Source organism: Eschscholzia californica, unplaced genomic scaffold (assembly GCF_041429995.1).
Source record: "Eschscholzia californica isolate CP2 unplaced genomic scaffold, dmEscCali1.0.p SCAF_1, whole genome shotgun sequence".
Lineage (NCBI taxonomy): Eukaryota > Viridiplantae > Streptophyta > Magnoliopsida > Ranunculales > Papaveraceae > Eschscholzia > Eschscholzia californica.
The window spans coordinates 3,116,179-3,133,939 of record NW_028238198.1 but is presented as its reverse complement, the minus strand read 5'-3'; the positions used below and the strand labels follow the sequence as shown (position 1 = coordinate 3,133,939).

Here is a 17,761-nt window from a genome sequence, read left to right as displayed (position 1 = left end):
TTTGTATTAGAAGACACACCTAAATGGAGAAGAAGAAGTTTGAACAGTTGGGATTACTGGTTAATTATGATTAATGTTGATTTAGGAGTAATTACTTATTAAGCAGGGGAATTAGATGAGGATTAATAACTGAAGCTCTGTTTAGTTGGACCTCGACTCTGACTTAAACTTTTAACCAACCCCGACGGCCCGACCACAACAAGGCATGTACAAAACCCGACTCTACCCATGTAAACGACCCGACCCGACACTAATTATGTGAAAAAGTTGAGAACCCAAATTAAGAAAAAAATATTGACAAGAATTATATTCCTATATGTTGAAATTTATATCATGGAAAATATCCTATTAGTAAGAACAATTCCCTATCAATTAAATCCATATTATGGGAAATATTCCATTATGGATTGAAGTTTCAAAAACTTGTCCAAATTTTGTATGGAACAACGTAGTTAAATTGATTTTAAGTTTAAAAACTAATAGTTACCTAAACATTGATTTCGACAAAACTTGCCTAAGAATTAATTTAGAATTTTGTATGGAACAACCTACCTAAGTTGATTTTGAAAGGCCAGCGCTTTGGGGAAAGCTAAATAGTTTCCGGAGTGTGAAGACTTGGTAAAAAATGGGTCAATTTTGTTTGACAATTTTATTTAGGGGAAAAGCAAAATAGCTTCTCCACCTCAGCTCTCTCTCTCCACCTCACTTCTCTCCCTCCACCTCATCTTCTCTCTCTCTTCTCCGGGGTTTCTAGAGAGAGTGAGTAAGTGAATTTTTTTTTTTTTCATGGTCGCCGGCCGGAAAATTTTCCGGTCGGCGACCTATCGGAGAAGAGAGAGAAGATGAGGTGGAGGGAGGTGAGGGGGAGAGTTTTTTATTTTGAACCATATTCCCCATAAAATATGTTTCTCCGGAAACTTTTCAAAATTTTGCATATTCCCTTTAAAATTTCACACCCCGGAAACTATTTAGCTTTCCCCAAAGCGCTGTCCTTTTGAAAATACTTGAATAAAAAAATATGAATTAAAAATCTAAAACACAAATATACCGATAATTATAGGGCCACTGTTTTGAGGAAAGTAGAAAAGTTTTCGAGGAAGACGGTGGAAAATCAAAAAAACTCAAACCAAACGCACCTCATCTCTCTACTCTGGCCGACCCTCTCTCTCTCTTCTCTCTTTCTTCTCTGTCTCTTTCTCTTCCCAGTCGCTCTATCTTCTCAGTCTCTCTCTCTAAGTTCCGGCGAAGGGAATGGTCCCTTCGCCGGAAGTATGAAAAAAAAGGAAAGAGAGAGAGAACAAAGAGACGGATGAAGAGAGAGAGAGGGAGATAGATGACCGGAGTTGTTGTCGCCGGAATAATTGTCGTCGGAATTGATGTTGGTGAGAAGGAAGAAGAAAATTAAAACATAAGAAGTGGCTAGTGTTTGGAGGAAACAAAAAATATCCTTATTTCCACCCGAAAATATCTTCCCTGTAAAATATCCTTATTTCCCCGAAACATCGACCATAATAAAACTTATTAAATAACAAATACAATCCATTGAAAGATATTAACAAAAAAAAATGGGCCTTAAATGGTGTTTTGTCCGGCCTATTCTGTCGGGCCCAAAATAGAAGACCAACACTTTTCATATGGGCCGGTCTTTTAAACACCACCGACACTTTTCATATGGGCCGGTCTTTTAAACACCACTATGGGCCGGTCTTTTAAACACCACTACCAACCGTATCCCCGTCCCAGTATCCCCTCTATCCATTATGTTCTGACGACACACTTCCGGCCGAATCCCCAAACACTTTCTCTGATCATGCCCGCAGGGATTCAGCCCGGCATAACATCATTAATGTTGTTAAATGTGCGCGGTTCTCCACACAATGCCTAGACATATATCAAGCTCTAGATGCTCTCACAAGGCTTTCTCCATGCAATGTCTAGACATTCCTTAAGCATGGATGTTCTATAAAAACTTACATTTTAGTAGCTTGAGCATACACGTATAACTCGTGTTCATGACATAAAAGAACATTTTACTAGTTCTTTTCTTTTTCTTGTTGAGATACATTTTCCTAGCTCGTATAGCCCAAGTTTATGACATGAAAAAGAAAAAATCAAAAATTACAAACTACTATTAACCCAGAGTCTAACCATTAACCTAGAATCTCAATTGATCTTTCAACTGTTACATTCATTCCCACATCCATATAACACAGATACCCAAAAAAAAACGGAAATCAAAAGATACAGACTGTTACCCACTTACCCTATTACCCACTTACATAATATAACATTAAAACATCTACAGAAACAGAGTAATCTATCTAGAGAGATAAAAAAAACACCCATGATCATAATTAGAGTTCATCATCACGAATATGAACCCTAGTTTGATGAGTACTACCAGTACTCACATCTTCATCATCATCATCAATTCTTGGTGTTTGACCAATTCCACCACCACCACCACCACCACCACCAAGATTGTTCTCTGTTTTTTGTTTGGCAGTTCCATAACCAGAAGAAATAGTATCTTTAACTTTCTCCATTGTTTCACCAGCTTTTGCTTTTGCTGATTCATACCCATCTTTAACTTTTTCTTTAGTTTTATCTTTTACCCATTCTATATTTTCTTCTGCTTCTCCTGCTTTCCTTTTAGCTTCATCCATGGCTGATCCAGCATACTCTTTACCCTTTTTAGCAGTCTCCCCTGCTTTATCACCCACACACTCTGTCCCCTTTTTAGCACTTTCTTTCATTTCATTTGCTTTCTCCATTGCTGATTCTGACATTTCTTGAGCTTTCTCTCTTGCTTTCTTTGTTGCTTCCCCTGCATAATTTGTACCTTGATTTGCCATATCTTGACCTTTTTCTTTAGTTTTGATAGATGAATCTTTGATTAATTCTCCTTGATCATCATATTGTTGTTTCAATCCAAGACCTTCAGTGAGTTTTTCTTTAGCCCAATTTGTCCAAGATTCAGACCCTTCTTTAGCTTCTTTTGCTGTTTCTTCTACCCTCTGTTTCATTTGCTCTGTTGTTTCTCCAACTTTTTGCATGATTTGTTCTGATTTTTCATTTGCTTGGGAAGAAACATCAGACCCTTTTTCATTGACAGTTGGTGAATCAACTACTACTGTACTTGCAGAATTTGATGTTAAAACTAGTAAGAGAAATGAAATGAAGAAGAACAAGATATGGGTACCATTAAAAACTACCCTTGATGAAATACCCATGTTTTGAATTTCCAAGAAGATTTGCTACTACTAGAGAAATGTTGTTGTTGAGAAACTTGAGATAGAGATTTAGTGTGAGAGAGGGGGGTTGGAATTTTAGTGAGAGAAAGTGTTAGGGAAGAGTTTGAATATAAAGGTGAGGGATAAGGATTGTTGTTAAACATGCAATGGTGACAGGTGTGAAGATGAGGTGGCACTATGAGGTTAGTTTTGCATGGAATGATAGTTTGACATATGTCCACGTGTCTATGTCCTAAAGTTTTGCTACCATCTTTGTCTTCCTTGTGGCAAATTGTGTTTTTTTTTTTAATGATTTGGTGATGTACTTGGGTTTCACAAGCAAAGGATAAGTGTTTTCACCACCAAAATTGGTTCACTTTGTTGAGAAATGCTAAACGACTCCAATTTTGTGACTGATCAGATGCCGAAAGGGGATGTGGTTGTCCCAATTAGTTTGATTTTGATCCTACGTGGTTATCTTAGTTATACATGGATACTGCATTTAGTTATAAACGCTTTCATTTGTAATAAATTTGACTCAAGTTCTATCGAATTCAACTCCAATGTTTAGAGTTATAACCGACTTGAAACCAAAATTTGTGACAAAATTCAGTATGGACTAACTAATTTGAGTTGTATTCAGTTGTAGTAGTAGAATTCAACTTTAAAATAGGTTCCGACCCACTGAATTTAGAATCGACAAACTTGGACAAATTTGAAACCAAATTGGTTCAAATCCACCAATTTTAAATCGAAGAAATAAGGGAGAGTGATTGTTTTGAGAGAAACACTTAAAAATTTTCAGAAGCAACTCATTTTGAATTTTTATTACTGTCACGGAGAAACTAGGTTACATGATTTTCTACCACTTCTTCACATGGCCAAAAAAAGGACCATACGAGTGCATAATAATCACATAGTCCACTAATTTTTAGGATGCGAGAGATTCAAGGCCAACACTGGTAACAAAGCTAATGGATAGGAGATTGTTCACAGTAAGCACACGTGGAATTTATCTACAGTACAGAACACGGGATGGGTCAATAGGTGATTAAATTCACCATTTGAACGAGCTTTTGGGGTGAAATAAACCCAAGACTATCGACATGTGGTGCAAGGGTCTAAACTAGTGGTGCCAAGTGGGTTTGGCACGTGAAAGAAACTCAAACCTACCAATGGCCTAACCTAGTAGTGTCAAGTGGGTCGAGCTGCCTACACCCAACTTGTTTAACCAAGCCCTATCGCGCGAACAATTTGATGGGCCAAACCGTCCCATGGCCTGGGTCAGGCAGGCTTGGCCAGCATCCCAACCTATCAGGCTCCAGGGTGTGGCCCATTTAACACCACTGACCTCAGCTTATGGGATGGACCCAAATTCAATAGACTGGGTAGGGAGGCCCAGTAAATACCCTAGACAAGCCTACCCAATCTTAAGATGATTTGGGTGCAGGCCAGCTGTGCTGGGTCTAAACTCATTAGTTAGATTGCAAGACTGGACTTCTGCCCCAAGCAGGCCTGGGCCATCTTTAGATGGGTAGGATCCGGCCAAAACCCAACAAACGGGACAAAGCAGGGTTGCCCAGCCATCTTAAGATAGGTCGGACTCGGTAGCCTGATCCAGTGGACACCATTAGGCAATAGGACTGATGTATCTCAGTTTCATCTAAGTAAAGAAAACTAGTAGTAACATTCAAAAACAAGCAAGAAGATAAGAAGAGGAGTTTGGGAAAATCCTACAAGAAAAATAGCTAGTACAGATGAGAGATGAAGTAATAATAATTAGACAACTCAAAAAACAATCTGAAACCTGTCAAGACTAGACTCCAAAATATGAAATATTCATCTTTGGCCTACAAATACACGATAACTTGTTCCCCTACTTGGCTACTTCATGGTTCAATGACAACAAGAGGCTGCAAGGGAAAAAAAAAAATGGAAGAACATGAGATTAAACAGAAGAATTAAGTTCGGAAACTAAAAGAGAGAAAAGAGGAAAGATGAAACTGAAATGGGGAAATAAAATAATGAAGTGATTGTACCGTATCCAAGCTAACTGGTTTTCCATCCTCAGCGACTATCTCAACTATAGTTCCGGACTGATCAGCCTGAGAAAGTGAAAAGAAGATGAAACATGATAATCTAAAGTCTAAACCAGGCAATAAAAAAAAATGAAATGTTCGGAATTCATTATCTGAACTAGAAAAAGGCCTATAAATATCGGCAGGAAGTTACATCAATGGTTAGGTTACAGTTCTTTTTAGAAGCAATGGTTGCTTAGAATAAAGCATCAAATTTTGCTTATAACCAACATGGAAATGGTTTCAGGGTTGTGGTTGAGTTTTTATAGGTCGACCAAGTACGAATACCTGGCAAGATTCGTTCTAGCCAGGAAGCGAATTCTTGATGTTTTGCAGTGAAATTTGTCATATGATTTCTTTACATATAGCTTTTCTCCCGTCAGCTTTAAGTAACTTAGTTTCTAAATTCAGAGAGATGAGAGAAACTTACTTCAATCTCATTCATCAGTTTCATGGCTTCAATAATGCAAATCACTTGCCCTTTCTTGACCTTATCTCCCACCTAGAGAAAACACATGTGCAATATAAGTACTTCAACAAAGAGGGTACGATACGCAAAACGTAAAAATATGCAGAAGAATTTTATTCAAACATATACATGCACGAGCCCTATTCACATTATACTATGTCTCGCCTATATATAGGTTCTTCAAACATACCTTCACAAATGCTGGCTCCCCAGGAGCAGGAGATCGATAGAAGGTTCCAGCCATGGGACTTTTCAATGGCGGATGTGCCGAGGTCTTCTTCATCAATGCAGGGGCTGGTAAAGCAGGAGCAGGAGCTGAGGAAGTAGGAGGTGCAGAGACAGGAGCATAGGATTGGGGAGGTGGAGGCGAAGAATGCTGCATCATAACGACAGGAGCTGCAGCTGGCTGAGGCAAAGCCTCTTTTTTCCTTATTGTGAGCTCACAGTCCAATTGCTTTAACTGCAACTCCATAATATCTCTTGAATCCACAAGCCTATGAACACAAGAAGCATTACTTTCCAATATTTTAAGCTTCTCAATCTGAAAGAGTCAACAATCAACGGTTTTCGCTTACTTGACAAGTTCTGACACTTGAGTCATGAATGCTGAAATATATGATGGATCAGAAACTACGCTCTCCACTTCTGATTCTGGTTGCTCGTCGCTTTTCTCAGATGAAGGGATACTCGGGTTAGTTTTGGGTACAGGGATTGAATTCGAAGATTTCTCCGCGGCAACCTTTATATGTAGAAACATGTCAAACAAAAAGAAAACTAAATCTACCACATAGGAATGGAAATGCAGCCCGAGAGCCTGTACTCGTTCCGGAACACCCAAGTCACATGAGAAAACATCCCTGCCCGAAGACCGAGCGGTTCACAGTCCACTCGTCGAACTACCCGGAACGCCTGGACCGGACTCTAAGGTACCAACAGGTTCCCAATCCCAGATCGAAGACTGAGTGGTTCACACTCTGCTCGGCGAACAACCCGGAACACCTGGACCGGAGTCTTAGATTCTAACAGGTACCCAAGCCCAGACACCGGATCCGGAATGCCAGAGTCTGGTGGGAAAACATCAAAACAACCCAGACCGAGTCGTTCACAGTCTGCTCGGCCAACGACCTGGAACATCTAGTGGGACGGGGAAACAACCTAGCCCGAAGACTGAGTCGTTCACAGTCTGCCAAACCAACTACCGGATTGCCCATGAAGGAGTCTAAGGTACTCATGGGTACCTGAGCCCAACCCGATTCCGACCTCTATTACCACATCTTGGATAGAAAACGAGAAAACAAAGAACTTTTCAATTGGATTATGGAACTTACATCTTTAAGCTGAGCCTGAACCTTCCAAATGGATTGATTCAAGTTAGGTGCCTGAATATAAAAGATGCAAATTTTCAATCAAAATCTATATAAAACAGTAATTTTCATGCTTCAAGTGAATCAATTCTTAGGAGGTATACTAGTTCACCAGATAAATCATTTCATATTAGCTAATACTGCCCGTGAGATTTAGATTAATGTCCCTCAATCAACAAATAAACGTAAAATTAACAAATTTAACAAAGAGAGAGAGAATGAAGTAACCTGGAATCTGACAAATGCAGGCTGATCTAAAGAAGATCCAGCAGTTCCAAAGGAAACCCTAGAAGCAAAAGAGATCTTAGACTGTTGAAGTAGTTGTAGATCTTGAGGTCGAGATCCACCTAGAGCTAAAATGGATGAAGAAGAAGATTTTGGGCATGGAACAGTGAAAGAAGCCATTACTTATCGAACTCCAATCTAAAGCTAGATAGATCTAAATTTAACAAAGAGTGAACTTTCGAATTCTACAATAGAAACCCTAATTCGAAAGAAGAAACAATAAAAATCAAAGTGAGTTTTTATTCACTTCGATGATACCAAAGAGAGTTTTTTTTTGTTAGAGAGAGAAAGTGACAATTGTATGTATGGGTCTCAGCTGTGAAAGCTCTCTCTCTATTTCTCTCTCATGAGTAGTAAACAAACAGGTCACTAGTGTTAGATGAACTACTAACTTAATGAGTAGGGCCCCCCTCACTGATCTAATGCTCCAGAGTTGTAAGAAATATTGGACGGCTGACCAATTAGAGTTTTTCTTTTTGCGAATATGGATTTGGGTCCCATGGAGTGAATTCATTGTAGCACAACCAGATTAATGTTTGTTTGGATAAGGGAACCCTACCACTATACAATGAAGATATGTCATGTCACCTGTGTTCTTTTTTTTTGTTGAAAGGTTTAGCTGATTCCTCTGGGTGACTCATTTTGAAGAATTTATCTCATTCATCTTAACGGACTAATTCGAATTATTTTGAGTCTATTCAAGTCTGATATAGAATAGGTATTTTGATGATATTGTATAGGTTTAGACGAGTCGCATTCAGACAAATGATGTTAATTTCGGATTCTATCCTCTACATTAATATCAACGAAAAAAAAACTCTCTTTGACTATTATTCAAAGTTTTGACTCCGTAGTCCACACATCATGCAACTTGGTGAGAGACTAATGCAAACACGGCTATCGCCAGCTCTAAAACAGCTGCCCATTGTGTAATGTAATAGGTCCCAATGGCATGAATCAACACATTGGTGCTATAATGCTAAACACTTGCCATGAATAGTTGGTTTCACTCAACATTTTAGGAGATCAACAAAAGAACATGGAAAAGCATTAGGAACAAAACAAATGATGTTATAGAATGTAACAAAATCGGTGTTTATATTTTATAAGGAAAAATGATGGTTTTGTCTTACAAGATGTCGCCTTCATTTATTACAAAGACCTGTTACGACAAACGCCGCAGAGTACAATGACAAATTACCATGTCACATATGCACACGGAAATTGTGTGCAAAAAGAATTTGATATAAGTTATGTAACTGGCGTAAAAGGAAAACCGAGATGTAAACCTAGTATCGGAGCAAGTAATTCCTTCGCCTGAACCAGTTGTAGTCTGGGAGGCTTTGAATCGGTCCCATGGCTGCAATTGCTAGATCCTGTGACACAAGATAAAAAAAGGTATCAGTGAATAATAGAAGGCAGAGACGGTAGAAAAGGTAGATGGCATATGATTCATGGTTTGTTTTCTATTTTTACCCTGTCGAATATGAAGCGGTTGGCAACTCGCTTGATGGTGCTTGCATCTACAGCATCGATTCTTGCAAACAGTTCGGCGAATGGGATCCTTCTGCCATATGTAAGTAGCTGCAAGTGTGATATAATCAACGATTAGCTAATTACGAGGATTGACATTATGTGATATAAAGGAAGTCCAATATGCTCTCCTTTTTCCCCTAACCACATTATATTGAAGTAGGAAGAAGGAGTAACTAACCTGGCGACCAATATCTTCAGCGATAGGACTGCTTCCATCAATGTGAAGTAACAGAGAAGATTTCAACTGCAAAAATAACGAGTATAAGAACACGAGACAATCGTTACGACAACAATGAACTCATGAACCATAAACTGGTTAATAAATATAGTAACTGAAATGGAGATAACATAAAACTTTTGCTCAAAAAGACCCATCAAACCACAAGCAATTTATCACACTGATATATACCCGATTACGAGCACGAGTAACATCAGCTTCTGAAACTCGGTATGACAGTTTGCTTAGCTCATACATGATAGCATAAGCTAAATCGTCCAAGCAATCCGGCTGCGAACAAATACATGAAAAATGGATAATTAGATCCATTATACGGTAAATTTAACTGCTAAGTGCTAATGATCGAGGAAGAACAAAAGCAAATAAAATGAGTGTATCTTCAGAGAAGGAAGCTCAGATAGACAATGCCTAGATCGCTGGATAAATCAAGAACTTTAAAAGACCCCCGACCACAACAGACAATACTAGCAGCTAAACTGCAAACAAACTACAAGGATGCTATTTGGACTCCAGAATCTTAGGTTCTAAATGAACAATATTAACAAACCCCCAATGTATTATTGATACATCCTTGTTTATAAATATAAAGACGTGTTACCATCTATTTATGATTTAACATATAACATATTGACGTCATTAAATTGAAGTTCAGCTCTTATTACCAATACAACATATATAAAAGGTATATACGAAAACGAGGATCTAAGAAAGCAGAAAGCTCCATCTGAACCATGTCAGAAGTCAGACTCTAACTAGACCATCAGTGTATAAGTTCAGTGATCATAGTCTAAGAAAGAATAGTAATAGTATCACCTTTGCAATGGCGTAAACACCAAAAAGCCCAGTATCCTTATAGTTGGTGTTGAAAGCCATCATACTCTCAGCAATTTCATTAATGTCAACTCTCTGAGCAAGCTCTGAACTGTTTTAATAACACCCACACTTAGTAAACTGTTCAAAACTAATCCCCAAGTAACAAAACAAGCGGCACCATAAATAACCACCAATAGGATTACAAATGCAGAGACAAGACTCACCCCATATGTTTTCCCCCTCCTGTGCTATTATTCCAAGAACCTAGCATAGACTGCATGACCATCAAAGCAATAGAGTCTGGATCTGTCCAAGATGCTCCGTTGAATGCAACAGCAAATTATGCTAGAGGAACACATCGTCATCACGCATTCTAACCTGATTAGTCATAATGACAAAATGATTAGCAAATTATATGTCTGTGCACATCTGTGTGGAGAGAGAGAAGTTTCTATCCAATCAAATACACACCTCAGAACCAGTAAAGAATGCTGGTTCTTTGGCCGCCAACTGAGTGGCAGTAGTAGGATCACTTGACAACTTTGTAAACAGCTTCTTCACTTGCTCGACAATATCCTCATGCTTGACAGCTCCAGCAGCAGCAATGACCTAATATGAAAGCCCGAAAAATGAGCATCATCAAAAACTCAAAATGACCTCGAAACTTATGTTGAATGGTGGAATGTGAGTGAATTAACTGATCCTCTTCGAATTTTCCAAAAACAAAAAGAACTAATCCACTAGAGTCAAGTACCATTCTGGGAGTCGTGTAATGAGTTGAAATGTAGTTCTGAAGATGAGCTTTAGTGATTGTCTTGATATTTTGAGCAGGACCCAATATTGTTCTACCCAAAGGACTGTACTGGAAAGCTGTTGCATGCAAATGGTCAAAAATAACTTCCCCATCTTGACCCTCAACCTGCACTGATAAAATATAACGTCTGTTGACAGCCAACTTATTCATCAATTCTCAAACTCTCATTAACAATAGACCTACCTCACATGTATAATTAAATTTACAAACCTTCAAGCTTGATATGAGTCGTGGGTGAGAACACAACAGAGAGCCATTTTTCAAACAGAATAACAAAGGGCGTACTAACGACGAAGGGCCATTTTTCAAGATTACCAGAGTGTCTTACCTACAAAATCTTCAGCATCCTGTTAACTTCGAGGGTCTCTGTTTCGTGTGGAATGCAAATTTTTGAAGACTCCAAATAGGTGGTAGCCTCGTTACGAAATGTGGGGTGCTTGTGAATAATTGTACCCTGTCCAGGTGTGTGGAGCAACATCGCACTGACACTTAGCATCATTGGAGCTTCTTCATTCAAAGGCTCATTACAAGAGACATTTAAATGCTTCTCCTTTCTTCAAACTGTTTGGTAAAGGAAGGGACCACTGGGGTTTGACCTCTCACAGTATACTTAGGACGGATTAGGCAATCTTTGAGGATGCTAGATTGGACTATGACAAAACCCAAAATGACAACTCTTTTCTTCGTGGGTAGTTTTGGTTTATCAATGTTGGTGTTTGATATATCATACTGTATATGATTAAATGTTTACTTGTCTAGTGTTTTTATGTTAGTAATTCATATTACTTTCTCTCTTTAAAAGAATGTCTTGAGATAATAATTATGGATGAACATATTCAAACTATAAGTATTGAAAAACAAAAAATCAATAAGAATTTACCTCTTCCATCTCACGAAGAATAACATCTCTTTCGCGATTAATCCGATATTCGTTAAAGCACGAATTCTACAATATATCAGCAAGAATATCAAGCGCTTGAGGAACATCCTTATCCATAACTTTAGCATAATAAGTCGTTTGTTCTCTTGAAGTATAAGCATTCAAATGCCCACCCATATTTTCAATCTCTTCTTCCAAAACCCTAACTGATCTCTTCTCCGTTCCCTTGAAAATCATATGCTCAAGAAAATGAGCCGTCCCATTCGTCTCATCAGTCTCAAATCTACTGTCAGCATCAATCCAAATACCAATAGTAGCAGTTTTGCTCGATAAATTTGACTCTGTCGCAACCCTTAATCCATTAGGAAGAGTTGTAACACGAGATTCAAGAGCAGATAATATTTTGGTGTGATCAATTAGAACAGGATGAGGTGAACAATGTTGAAGAAATTTAGGGTTAGGGTTTTCGAGTCGTTTGAGTTTGGATTTTACTTCTTCTACGATTCGATCGTAGATCATAACATTTGGTGGTGGTGGAGATAATGGTAATGATGATTCAGAAATTGCTGGTGAATTTGAAGCGAATCGACTAGATTGAAGTAATGAACGATGAGTTAGGGGTGATAATTTTCGAGATCTTCGAGCTATGTCTAGAATGTGTTTGATCGCCATTATTAGGGTTTCAGAATATTTCTAGGGTTAGTTTTGGGGACTTTTACAGAGTTTCAGATACGAGGAATGCAGAAAGAAGGGTGATTTGCGGTTGGACTCAATTTCGTATAATTGACTTGCTGTTTGGACTCCCTTTTTCCAGAGTTGCATTTTGGACTCCTTTTTGAAAAAAATAGTTAAATATACTCACAGTTTAAAAATATTTTGAAGATTAAAATACTATTTTACCCCTACTTCACCTAACCCTACCCATTTTTAACCCACAAGTTATTAAAACCTAAACATACGACCCGCGAGCTGACCCTCTAGACTGCCAAAACAAATCTCTGTCGACCTTCATCTTCTTCCATCTCTCTTTATAGCCTGCAAACAAAATCGATTGGGAGTCCAAATTCTTCAAGTAACTCACTCCCTTAATGATACCTGAAGAATTCGTCTTCTCTAATTATCTGCATATACATATACTTGTCTGCAATTTGATTCTCCTCTTCACCTCTCTTACATTCTCTCTCTAAAAAAAAGAAATCTGTAATTTCTCTCTCTTCTCTAAAATTTTGTTCTTTTTAGTTTTAGTTTGGGAATTATCACAAGGCAAAAGCAGTAAGAATGAAAAGTCATTACAACAAGTTTTAATCTCAATTTCATCTAAAGGGAATATCTCAAATTAACATCTTCTAGAACAGGTTTCTTAAATTTCTTCTTGGTATGAAAAGATCTAGCAATGACATCAACCATTCGTTTATGAGAATCAATAATCATTTCAGTTGTTTTTTCTTCCATTTCCATTCATATCCCTCTGTTCTTTCATCATTTCCATCTTCATTTTCTCAATTTTCATCATCCGTTCTTCAGATATTCTAACAACTGAACCCAATTCCATTGACAACTCTCTTCTTCCTCTTTCATCATCTTTTTCTTCTTCTTCTTCTTCTTCTTCTTCCTCCATCTCAGACGACCTTCTTCTTTTCCGATTCACCGATTCATACAATTATTACATCCCCGAGGTAAATCTAACTCAAAAATCCTCGACCCATTTGATAAAAAATGATTACGATGATCACCCACATCGTCGTCTTCCTCAGTTGATTCAGAAAATTGATTAGGATGAACAATTGAAACGATTAGATTTGGAAGTACAGAAATAGGGAAAGGACCTTGTTCCATTTGATCCATAAGATTAAAAAGGAACCAAGAAGAAATTGTAGATCTTCGTTTTTTTTCGAAGTTTTTCCATTTTATGGCGACATTGAGTACTAGATTTCGAAGGATCGTCGTAACCACAATGAGCAGCGATGGAGATAGCTACTTCTTCCCATTGAAGTTTTGAGATTTTGTGAGGATTCGTTTATAATTTCAATTTCATTTACTGGTTCAACAACTGGAGAAGAAGAAGATGAAGGTTGATCCATTTTTTCTTTTTTGGTTGTTCGTTGGGGGTTTCTGTGAAGATGTTTAAGGAGGTGGGGGGGTGTTAAACGGAAGAGGCATCCCTATACTGTCAATGATTATATAAGGGTAATTTTGGACTGCCAATCGATTATACAAGGAGAAGAAGATGATGAAGGCTGATCATCGACCCGCGAGCTGACCCTATACTGTTAATGATTATATAAGGGTAATTTTGGATTTTTTTTTCAAATATAACTTTAAAGACGGAATATTCTCTTTTGATTCTGTTAAAGGGAGTCCAAATTGCAACTCTGTAAAAAGGGAGTCCAAACAGCAAGTCAATTATACGAAAGGGAGTCCAAACAGCAAATCTCCCTAGAAGAATAAGGAGAGGAAGTCTCAAGAGTAAGAAAATGCAAATGTACGCCGGGTGCGCATTACACACAGTGACAAGTTAATTGGGTATTTATGGGCTATCCACAATTATCTTTATGAGCTAACTACTGGGCTATAATCTTGTAGCCCCTAGAAGCCCATGCAAGTTATATGGGCTCTAACCCTTTATTAAGTCAATTGTTAAGCCCACACCCACAAAACGACAACAAAGGTTCCTCTCTGCTGAATGCACACCACTAAACGTCTTAGTAACGAACCGTCACTGACCACCACCATCTCTTTCATATCCGTCTCTCCGTTCACCATATATCTAGTTCTATTGAAGATGGGTAGCGGATGGGAGATGGTGGTGGTCAGTAAAATAGTGAAGGGAGAGGGTGAGATGCAAGAGGAAGATAACGATGTTGTGACAATGTAGTCGGTGGGGATGGTTGGTAGTGAAAATGAGAGAGACAGATAGAGGTGATAACATTGGAAATTTGTCGCCAACATTCACCTTCATCTTTCGTGGTCTCATTTCTTTCGCCTTTTGGAATGTTTGTGTGATATGTAGCCTTAGAAAATTGTTTTTGGGTGGACTTCCGCTGTGAATTATTTCTTGTGTGTGCTCATAACATCTAAGTAGGGGTGGGAAGAAAAGCACAAAGGACTAACATCCGACACATCTGCCCAAACCTTGTGAAGCCCATTGATGGGCGGACGAAATGATGGGTATTCCCGCTGGCTCACTAGGTTTTAGTGGATGGGCATGGCTACTAAAGGACCCGTTCCAAGATCGATATCAGACACGTCTCTAGACACGTCTTTCAAACTTACTTCAAATGGTTGAGATTATACTTACCAAACTTAACTCCAAACCATCTTCAATGCTAAAGATTACATATCCCAAGTTTATCATCTCTAAGTTGAGATGTACTCGACCGACACAGATTATACCCTCGTTCACTTTTTTTTTTTTTTTTCTGTTGAAAACTTGTGACATCCCAATATCCCATGATTGACAAGCCAAATTCAGTTGGTGGACATGGGCAGACTTCGACCACAAGAGATTTACCCGACCCCCCTAACCCGCATAACTACCCATTGGTGCCGGCCCAGTTCCCACAGGACATCCATTTAGTTTGCTGAAAAATGAAAAACGAATGGGTAATTATGTAATTTAAAGATTCACAAAACCCATATAAAATAGCGTTGCTGAATACATTGAAACCCTAGAAAGGAGAAAGAGTTACCCTAAGCCCTCTCTCACAGTTCATCCGGCTATTCACGTTGAACAAACCCTAGAAACCAATCATGGCTGCCGTCGAAGGTGGTCGAACTGTGAAGGATGTATCTCCTCATGAGTTTGTTAAGGCTTACTCTGCTCATCTTAAGAGATCAGGAAAGGTAACTCTAAATTTTCCTCCTTTGATTTTCTATTCGACATAATAAACTCATTTTTTTATCTCCTTTTTGAGCAATTTATTGATTTTGCAAATGTAGTATGGATCTCATTTCTCACCTTGACCTAAAAAATCAGTTTTTTCCTTGATTAGATGCATATTTCATTAGAGGTTTAGGGTTTTAAAATCTATATATAGCTATTGGTTGGATTATTACATGGTTAAATCGTATGTTCAATTTATGCATTTGGGTTTTTGGAGATCCATTATGGAGCTTCCTTATCACTGAAATCTGAATTAGGCTTTCTCTAACTGTTCACAGAAAACAAACACTGATATAAAATATGGGGTTCTAATCAACCATGTTTAATTAAATGGGAAGTGCTAATTTTGGTTAAGTTTTTCGATATTTGTTAATACCACTAATCACTATAAGTTATTATTCTCCTAATTGTCTCTTATTATTCATTATTCTGCGGATTTTTGAATCAAGTTTTGACTATGGTCTTAATTTTCTTACTTTGATTTCATAAATGTGATTAGATTGAGCTTCCCCACTGGACTGACATTGTCAAGACAGCAACTTTCAAGGAACTTGCCCCATATGATCAAGACTGGTACTACGTGAGAGCTGGTATGGACCTACCCATTTCATTTTGGTACATGTTGGTTGTTTATGAGACGTATAATATGTGACCTATAGATATATGTGTTGATATAGTATTACATCTGGTTCGTGTTTTATGTTTAAGCTCATCTAAGCTTTAATGTTTCATGTTATAGCTTCCATGGCTAGGAAGATCTACTTGAGGCACGGTATTGGAGTAGGTGGATTTAAGAAAATCTACGGTGGGCGGAAGAGGAACGGAAGTCGCCCACCTCATTTCTGCAAGAGCAGTGGTGCAATTGCTCGCCATATTCTCCAACAATTGCAGAGCATGAACATCGTCGACATCGATCCTAAGGGGTGAGATTCTTTTCCCTTGCTCCTCACGAGCTTCATGGTTGGCTATGAAAACTTTGTTTACCGACTGACACAATGATCTAGTATTTTAAGCTTGAATATGTGGGAATTCAGTTTCTGCACTTCTCTACTAAATAAGATGAGCTTATTATATGTGTTTGATGATCTCCCGTGGATCTTTATTAGTTAGTTATCGGCTCTGGTTCACTTCATATAGCTGATTTGGTTAGTTTGGACCTTTGAAATGAAAATTTTCCTACGTAGTTTGTGTAAAGCATATCGGTTGTTCCTCAAGTTCATATCAGCAACCACAAAATTCAGTCTGATTCCTAGATGGTTAATTTCACTAGCATGTACACCTTGATGTTTATTTATCATATGTGACCTAAAGGATGCCTTCTTATTGAAACATTGGAAAACCCCATTAAACTTATTTCGTTTCATATGTTGCAGAGGAAGGAGAATCACATCCAGTGGCCAGAGAGATCTTGACCAGGTTGCAGGCACTATCGTAGTTGCTGCCCCTTGAACGGATGTCCTCAAAGCTTTGTAGTTCTCATTTTGGTTTTTGTTCGAACTAGATGTCATCTGAAACAGTTTGTTTTTGCAGTATTACTTTGGATATTTAATATGATTTTGATTTAGGATAAGTAATTTGAAGATGTTTTGAGTTGCAATTTTCTTTATTCCTATAATGTATTATTGTATTACAGACTTTAATTGGAGAAAAATCTGCCTTCAATATTAGTGATTATGTTCACTCGAAACCTTAGAATATGTTGTATTGAACATATTTGATCGACCGAAACATAACCGAACCATAACCAACTAAATCAACTAAATCGGTTTCCCTCCTCCACAAATCATGAAACCCTTGTTAATCTCTTAGAAACAGGTTTTAGTGATTTCCAAGTCATTTGTAGCTTCAACAAAGGGAAATTATGTAGCTGGTTTTTTCGTTGATTTTTTTGTGGAGTTGATATTCTCATTGATACTTACCGAACATCATTTTTCAAGAATCACATCAAGATTCATAAAATTAGTTGGGGAACCCTAAACTCTTGCTGTTGTTGTTACACAAATCCAAACTATAACCAAAAAGAAATTCAAAAATCCTTAAAAATCAAGATATTGGAACTTAACCGGGTTTCCTTCATTTACACTATCATTCAGTTCTTTCAGAGAGAGATCAGCTTATAGCTTGTCTTCAAATTCAGAAAGTGCAGTCATCTGCCCCTTCGTCTTCCT

At 38.0% G+C, this 17,761-nt stretch overlaps 4 protein-coding genes and 1 pseudogene across 9 annotated transcripts; 1 reads left to right on the top strand and 4 right to left on the bottom strand.

The window, feature by feature from the left end:
- Positions 1-2,144: 2,144 nt before the first annotated feature.
- On the bottom strand, positions 2,145-3,616 carry LOC147563262 (uncharacterized). Its single transcript, XM_086635889.1, has one exon. The coding sequence runs from the start codon at positions 3,231-3,233 to the stop codon at positions 2,355-2,357; it is 879 nt and encodes a 292-aa protein (XP_086492015.1). The 5' UTR covers positions 3,234-3,616; the 3' UTR covers positions 2,145-2,354.
- A 1,285-nt stretch (positions 3,617-4,901) lies between these two features.
- On the bottom strand, positions 4,902-7,913 carry LOC147563261 (biotin carboxyl carrier protein of acetyl-CoA carboxylase, chloroplastic-like). Its single transcript, XM_086635896.1, has 7 exons — positions 7,373-7,913; positions 7,109-7,159; positions 6,356-6,519; positions 5,971-6,274; positions 5,742-5,813; positions 5,273-5,338; positions 4,902-5,146 (listed from the first exon to the last, which is right to left on the bottom strand). The coding sequence occupies exons 1-7, from the start codon at positions 7,547-7,549 to the stop codon at positions 5,123-5,125; spliced, it is 858 nt and encodes a 285-aa protein (XP_086492022.1). The 5' UTR covers positions 7,550-7,913; the 3' UTR covers positions 4,902-5,122.
- Positions 7,914-8,503: 590 nt separating this feature from the next.
- On the bottom strand, positions 8,504-12,464 carry LOC147563259 (putative mitochondrial-processing peptidase subunit beta, mitochondrial). Of its 6 annotated transcripts, none has more exons than XM_086635910.1 (9): positions 11,711-12,464; positions 10,771-10,940; positions 10,488-10,625; positions 10,241-10,394; positions 10,017-10,125; positions 9,375-9,473; positions 9,144-9,209; positions 8,906-9,013; positions 8,504-8,805 (listed from the first exon to the last, which is right to left on the bottom strand). In XM_086635910.1, the coding sequence occupies exons 4-9, from the start codon at positions 10,300-10,302 to the stop codon at positions 8,719-8,721; spliced, it is 531 nt and encodes a 176-aa protein (XP_086492036.1). In that variant the 5' UTR covers positions 10,303-10,394; positions 10,488-10,625; positions 10,771-10,940; positions 11,711-12,464; the 3' UTR covers positions 8,504-8,718. The 6 variants fall into 6 exon arrangements, with proteins under 6 accessions (XP_086492036.1, XP_086492032.1, XP_086492046.1 ...); XM_086635906.1 differs by having other exon boundaries at positions 10,771-11,284; positions 11,711-12,460; XM_086635920.1 differs by having other exon boundaries at positions 10,017-10,120; positions 10,771-11,284; positions 11,711-12,460.
- On the bottom strand, positions 11,777-12,382 carry LOC147563260 (putative mitochondrial-processing peptidase subunit beta, mitochondrial pseudogene; annotated as a pseudogene).
- A 2,809-nt stretch (positions 12,465-15,273) lies between the features above and the next one.
- On the top strand, positions 15,274-17,190 carry LOC147563258 (small ribosomal subunit protein eS19x-like). Its single transcript, XM_086635883.1, has 4 exons — positions 15,274-15,553; positions 16,093-16,183; positions 16,333-16,516; positions 16,967-17,190. Exons 1-4 carry the CDS (start codon positions 15,461-15,463, stop codon positions 17,040-17,042), a joined length of 444 nt encoding a protein of 147 aa, XP_086492009.1. The 5' UTR covers positions 15,274-15,460; the 3' UTR covers positions 17,043-17,190.
- The last annotated feature ends 571 nt before the right edge of the window (positions 17,191-17,761 follow it).